The sequence below is a fragment of the Vespa velutina genome, chromosome 20 (genome assembly GCF_912470025.1).
Source record: "Vespa velutina chromosome 20, iVesVel2.1, whole genome shotgun sequence".
In the NCBI taxonomy this organism is placed as follows: Eukaryota; Metazoa; Arthropoda; class Insecta; order Hymenoptera; family Vespidae; genus Vespa; species Vespa velutina.
Genome location: NC_062207.1, coordinates 2,454,928 through 2,462,089, shown reverse-complemented (window position 1 = coordinate 2,462,089; position 7,162 = coordinate 2,454,928). Strand labels below are relative to the sequence as shown.

At 35.8% G+C, this 7,162-nt stretch overlaps 1 protein-coding gene across 1 annotated transcript; it reads right to left on the bottom strand.

Moving 5' to 3' along the window:
• Nucleotides 1–850: 850 nt before the first annotated feature.
• LOC124956066 (kinesin-like protein KIF20A) lies at nucleotides 851–5,364 on the bottom strand. Its single transcript, XM_047511437.1, has 6 exons — nucleotides 4,563–5,364; nucleotides 3,597–4,382; nucleotides 2,725–3,464; nucleotides 1,931–2,679; nucleotides 1,189–1,816; nucleotides 851–1,108 (listed from the first exon to the last, which is right to left on the bottom strand). Exons 1-6 carry the CDS (start codon nucleotides 5,362–5,364, stop codon nucleotides 851–853), a joined length of 3,963 nt encoding a protein of 1,320 aa, XP_047367393.1.
• Between the last annotated feature and the right edge of the window lie 1,798 nt (nucleotides 5,365–7,162).

Genomic DNA, 7,162 nt, shown 5'->3' with positions numbered 1-7,162 from the left:
TGCCCCAATAGCCAGGCCGGTGTAAGCATGGTTTCTAACTCCTCCTAACCATTGGGGGTGACCAAACACCGAGATTGAGAAGAGGAGAGAAGAGATGCGACGTAGTAGAAGAGCGTAGAAGAGGCAGAGATCGTGAAGGGTGATCGGGAGTAGTGGGTGGAATGGATGGGTGGTGGTGGAGGGGCTGGTGGTGGTGGTGACGGAAGGGAGGGATTGCTAGCTTATTGTAACGAACGTTGGAACCACGTTTTGCCATTACGGATAATCTTCTCCCGGGAGAATGTCCGATATTACCGTTGATATCGCCGATCGATAATTCGACTTTTTTTTTTCTTTTTTTTTTTTTTCATGTACGTACGTGGCAAATTTAATTTAAGATATCTGGACGGCTATGAAGTAAGAGAATTATATTGTTTGACATTTAACTGGTATGTAAAAAAAAAAAAAGAAAAAACATTTTTCAGAAATAATATTTCACAATGGGGAAATAAAAAGGAAGGAAGGAAGGATAATAAATAAATAAATAAATAAATGGGCTTGAAATTGATAAGTATTCGAACGATAATGGTAATTAAAAGAAAAGAAGAAGAAGAAAAAAACAAGAAAGAAAGAAAGAAAGAAAAAGAAAAGATAACGAAAGAACAGTCATGAAGGAAAGAGAACGAGGGAACAATTAAAGAGAAAGAATTAAAAAAGAAAAAAAGAAATTATTGATAGCTAACCAATATCATTCGTTCATGATTTTCATACGGTTTGAGGGGTGGAGGGAGGAAGGAGGGATTTGTTCTATTCTTTCCATTCTTTTTTTCTTTTTTCCTTTCTCTCTCTCTCTCTCTCTCTCTCATAAAACTTAAGCTGAATCATCGGATCGATCTTCAACGTCGTCGAGTTCAATGTCCGAACAATGTGTCAAGACAGTTCTGGCATCGATTCTTCTTATTCTCATCCAACCGGACATTTTGCTGTTATTACGTATTGATGATTTACAAGAGATAACGTCGGAATCATCGTCGGTATCGTCGTAATCATCGTACGTTCCTTCTTCGGAATTAACGTTAATGATCGCACCACGTGAAAATGATTCGTTCGAGTCTACGTCACTTTCTGTCTGAAACGTTGGGTATATATATTAATAATATCAAATGGTTATATAAAAATTAATATATTAATATATTCGTACGAACGTACTCGATCGATCGTTGACGTACGATCTAATTCCTTTTCATCGATAAACTTTGTATTATTGTCCGACGAGATGGATTCCATGTTGTTACTCTCATTATAGCTCGAAACTTTAGATACAGAAAAGTTCGATGTCGATGCAACTGACTTTTCGTCCGTCGATTTTCTACGAAGATAATTAGTTTTCCAATTACGATCGGTGTTACTCTTCGTAAAACCCGTACGTGTTAATTTCTTCAATGATTCGGATACTTTGAACTTGTTGCGCGTTTTAATCGAACAATTGGACGTTTCTTTTTTAATCCCATCGGATATCATCGACGTAGTTGACTCGTAACGCGATTGATCCTTAAACTTATCTATTTCCTCTTGCAATTGTTTAACCAAAAATTCATACTTCTTAATGGTGGCATCTCTGTTACTCTTGAACAAACTCATTTCACGTTCCTTACGAAGCAATTGGGTTTTAACGCGTATCAATTCATCCTTCTTATCGTCAAGATCATCGACGGTACGCTTTAATAACATACCATTATTCTCATAAATCGTCAATTGTGATTTAAGATTGTCAATTTCCTTTATCGAATTCTTTTCTAACTCTATACGTAATTCCTCGGAATTTATTAATTCCTTTCTAATCGAATCCATTTTTTCTTTTATATCAATTATTTCCATATCGAGTTCCTTGATTCTTTCTTTGTTCGTCGCATTGATATGAAAAATATTATTCAAATCCTTTCTCAGGCACGTTATCATCTCATCCTTCTTCTCTAACAAAGATACGAAATATTTCAATTTCATTTCCAAACTTAATTGCATCTCCGTACGTTCCTGCAATTTATCGTAAAGTTCTTTCCTATCTTCGTTACATTCAGCGACGATAATCGTTAAATCGTTCAATTTATTTGTTAAATCGTTTAATTTGTTCAAATCGTTATTGGCAGTGATTAGTTTTTCATTAGCCACATTCAAATCAATCGTTTTCGACGATAAATCTCTCTTGAGATTCGTCAATTTCGACAAATGTTCTATCCTACAATATGCCATTTGTAGATCCAATCTATGCTTCAACCATTGCGACAGATCCTCCAAGGATTGACATTTAATGTTGAGAGATCGAAAAGATTTTCTCGTTACGAGTTCAGTTTCTTCATTTTCTTCATTAATTTCTTTCATTAATATCGATCCATCGTTCGATCCATCATTCAGCATTGATCTTTCCTTTTCGTACATTTTCACGTTCAATGATTTCGATACTTTCTCGAATTCTTTCGATTCTTCTCGTAAAATCGACATATTTACATTTTTCCTATCATTCGTATCATTAGAAATTTCCTTTTTCCAATCAACGACAGACTCTTCGATTACAATGCCAGAATCATTTTTACTACTTTCATAGCTCGATCTTAATTCATTTAAAGAAAATTCCAATAGATCTTTGTTATTCTCTTTGTTATTATCGATGACGTATGTAAGATCCGTATGAATGAAATTTTTCTTATTTGTGATAATAAAATTCTCCTTGTTTTTTTTACAATCAACGTGAGCCTGAACGATCATATCCGTTGGTTCATTATTCGTACCATCACCAAAATATAATATATCCGTGATAGATGACAATCTTTCATCGGTATTCGAATGAATTCTTTCCAATTGAGAATGATAAATTTGAGAATGATCGTTATCAACGAATGATATCTCCTCCAAATAATATGGCGGCTGTGGCGTATACATATCCTTTCTTTCACATTCCATATATCTAACAACATTTTCCAATGCCTCGATCTTTTTCAACAATACGTCGTTCCTATTCACGGCATCCTTACACGCAACTTCGGTCTCATTCAATTCTCTCTCACACGATTCCAATTGTAACGTCAATGCTTTTATATCAATCGTCTTTTCCGTAAGTTCCTTTTTCAATTCATTTATTTCATTTAATTCGTCATTAATCGAATCATCCACTTCTACGTTCTGATACATCCTCAAATCCGATTTATTTTCATCGATAAATCCATTTTTCTCGTCTATAACGTTCCTCAATTTAATCGTTAAATTATCAATATCATTGTCAACAATGTTATCGCATATATTCAATTTCGAATTGATTTCAAGTTTATCGTGATCCTTATAATCCTTTAATTCTCTTTTAATAAGTACCAATTCCGTATAATATTTTTTATTTTCAATCATGACTATATTCTCACGTTGCAAATTATTCAATTCATTTATCAAATCTCGTATCCTTCTTCTAATAGCTCGAATATTTTCAGCTTGTAGATCTTTAGAAACCATGAGATCATCGTTATCATCGTCATCATCGTCATCTTCGTTATCGTCATCGTCGTCGTCGTTGTCGTCGTCATTGGTCTCGCACACGAACGAAAGTTCCTCGTCTCTTTTACGTTTCTTACCGTATATACGTTCCTCTGAAATATTTTTTATATGATCATCGATGATCGAAACATTTTTCGAACTTTCCTCGTGATCATTACGACGATCTTTATCGGATTCAATGATGACATTTTCTTGACTAACAATAATTGACTTATGCTCATCGTTTATCGTACTAAATGATTTAAATTCATTCGAAATGATGGATTCATTGATCCTCGAAGTATTACAATTGGATTCCTTTAGGATAAATTTTAAATTCGATTCTTTCGTATCCGGCGTTATTTTCGACGCTACTTTCAGAGACGATACTTTCAATATACTTTTAATTTCATTTATAAATACCGACGAAGTATCGATATTAACTAAAAAGGTCACGTGCTCATTGCCGGACAATGCCCTTTGAAATATCCTCGTTAATTTCGATTCACGAAATGGACCGGTCAAATGATCATTTATACATTTCATCGATTCTTTTCTCTGCTTTTTTCGAATAGTTTTTAAACATCTACCAAGGACCAATAAACTTTTGTTAATATTTTTAGTCTCCTTCAATCTCTCGGCATTTAATTCATTTAATTCTTTCGATCGTCCAGAACCAGCTAAATCACAAAATGTCAATGTACTAGCTTCTGTTTCATGAGGCGCATATTCCTTTTGATACTTCAACAATCCTATTGTAAATATCGTATGAGATCTCGAACATTTAGGATTTAACGTAGTAAACGTTGTACTCATTCTCGATTGACCGGCAATGAAAATTTGACATGCCTCGAATGGCGTAGTTACATAGATCATCGTTAATCCTTTAACGTATGTTGTACCATTCTTATCGGTTATCAATTTCAATGGATGATTTTTAAATGACGACGACGACGACGACGACGACGACGACGATGATGATGATTCCTTGAAATCGAGAAGATCATAAATATTGTCATTATAGATCTCAGCGAATGACAACCAAACGGCATACATAAATTCGCCATTACACTCTAAACGTTTTCTTTCCGATCCTATTGTATTCGATCTTTCCGAATTTTCCAATGATTTTCTTGCTTCCATAAATCTTTCGTTATTTATCAATGGCGATCTCAATAATTTCATTTTCTTTTCGGACTCCTCCAATCTTTCTTTATCGTCAAGGCTTATCAACGTATTATTGGAATAAAGTTTATACCAAGGCATAAGGGTACAATTAATAGATGAAAATATATCCTCGATTGTACGTGGAATTAAACCAGGTTTATCTGATGTACCATGAAGGGTATAAGTCTTTCCAGAATTTGTCGTTCCATAAGTCATTATCGTTGAATTTTGTCCATTTAAAAAATCGACGATACGTTTTTTCATAATCTCCTCGAAAAATTCCTCTTGCGATATGTCAGATCGAAATATCTTCGTGAAGTAATATCTTTTGGCAGTATTACGATCAATCAAGTTATTATCATTCTTCTTAACGTTGGCCAAAAGATATCTTGAATTATTTCGATTTACGTTAGCCTTGAATCTCGTTATCAGTGTCGTAGAATTTAATATCTCGTAATAATTTTCATTATCTTCGATCGATTCTGTATTACTTGAAATTCTTGTTGACTTTGGTTTAATTTTTAAATATACTTGAAAATTAGGATAAGACGGCGAGTCGCATAAACTTTCAATAATCGAATCCTCCTCGTCGTAATCGATCGATCCCATCTCATCGGATTTTTCGATCAGAGGAACTTTATATTCGACTCGTGTTGATCCAACGATCGGCGATTTTAATTTATTATCATCATCGGACATCTTGACGTTCAACGTAATCGCGTTGCAATCAAATATTTAAATCTTATTAATATTTAACAAAAGGGATATATAATTGCGAAGATATCTTTTTTAACTGCTATAGAAACGCATTAATCGTTTCGATCGAATTTAATTAAATATTTCGAAATCATTAACGCGCGACGCGTTCTAACCGTCAAACCGAGATCATCGTCGATGTTTTGAGAAAATAAAAAAAGAGAGAGAGAGAGAGGGGGGGAAAGAAAAAAAAAGAAAAAATTAAGGAAAAAAAAAAAAAGAAAATGAACGAAATCTTCGACACTAAAATTGACCAATCAAATATTTTAAACGTAAAACTTTTTGAACGTAAGCTTATTTCTTCTTCGAAATTTGGGTTAGAACGCTTATACTGTCCTTAATCGATGACACGAACACGAGTGATTCGAAGTTGTCTTTGGACATACATATATATATATATATATATATATATATAAAGATCGATATTACATGAACGAACGACTTCTGACGATTGCCATGAATACCATTACATCGTGAATGAACATTATCGGCGTACTACCGCAATAGGCGTATACCGTACTTGAATTATTTTCATCTTATGCCGTGTATCGTTTTATTGTAAAAGGAACAAAAAAAAAAAAAAATAAAAGAAAGAACCGAGAAAAAGATCGACGAGGAGACAATTGATAGGTCATTGACCTTCGATGCGCGAGAGAAGAAAAAACGAAGTGAAAGTTTAAAAGGAGAAAAATGAAAGAAAAAATTCGAAAAAGTTGAAGGAAAAAGAAAAGAAAAAAAAGTAGAAAGAAGAAAGGAAAAAAAGCAAAAGAGTGAGAGAGAGAAAGAGAGAGAGAGAGAGAGAGAGAGAGAGAGAGACAAAAAAAAAGCAAAAAATGAATAATCTGAGAGTATTATGAGTCGGTGGGAGGAGGAGATGAGGAGGGGGTTGGGTCGGGGGCAAGAAGTGGCCGCGTAGACTGTATGGTAGAAGGCAGCGGCTGCGGCGACGGTCTTCTTCTTGCGAGTTGTTCGGTCTTGCGAACGGACGATCCAGAAAATTGCTCAGAATTCAAGCGGACGAGCGCCTCGAAATATCTTCAAAGAAGATTTCTCGGTGCGCGGCAATTTATACGCGTGTCGCCTGGCTCATTAAACTCAGCCAATCAAAGCCGAAGCTAATAGCCACCCGCGTTCGTTCCCGACGTTCGAGATGGGGACGTTATGTCCGTATGTCCGTTCTTTCCAAGTTCTTCCATAGTAATCTCGACATCGGAATCATATCGTTCTTAAGCATAAGTCGTCCACTGTGCTACAAAGACCGCGCTCTGCTAGGATCGGCGGTCCCTTTCAGCAGCAGCCTACAATCGACTCCTTGTATCGACGAACTTTCTTCTTCGTCTCTTCCTATCTTCTTCTCTCTCTCTCTTTCTCTGTCTTCCTTCCTTGTCCTCTCTCTCTCTATATCTATCTCTCTCGAACACTCATCTCCTCTACTCTACATTACTCTTCCTCTCTTCTCTTCTCTTCTCTTCTCTTTGCACTCTCTCATCCGTCTTTCTAGCAAGATTACGCTTTTCGTCTTCGCCGCTTTATACCGGGCGCTGTATATCGCCTCATCGCACGCGGTTACCACTCTCCCTCTCTCTCTCTCTCTCTCTCTCTCTCTCTCTCTCTCTCTCTCTCTCTCTCTCTCTCTTTTTCTCTCTCGTTCTCTGTTTCTCATACGTCGGTTATGCTTTTGAACATCGCAAAAGCTCACCGCCGTTCTTTCTCTCTCTCTCTCTCTCTCTCTCTCTCTCTC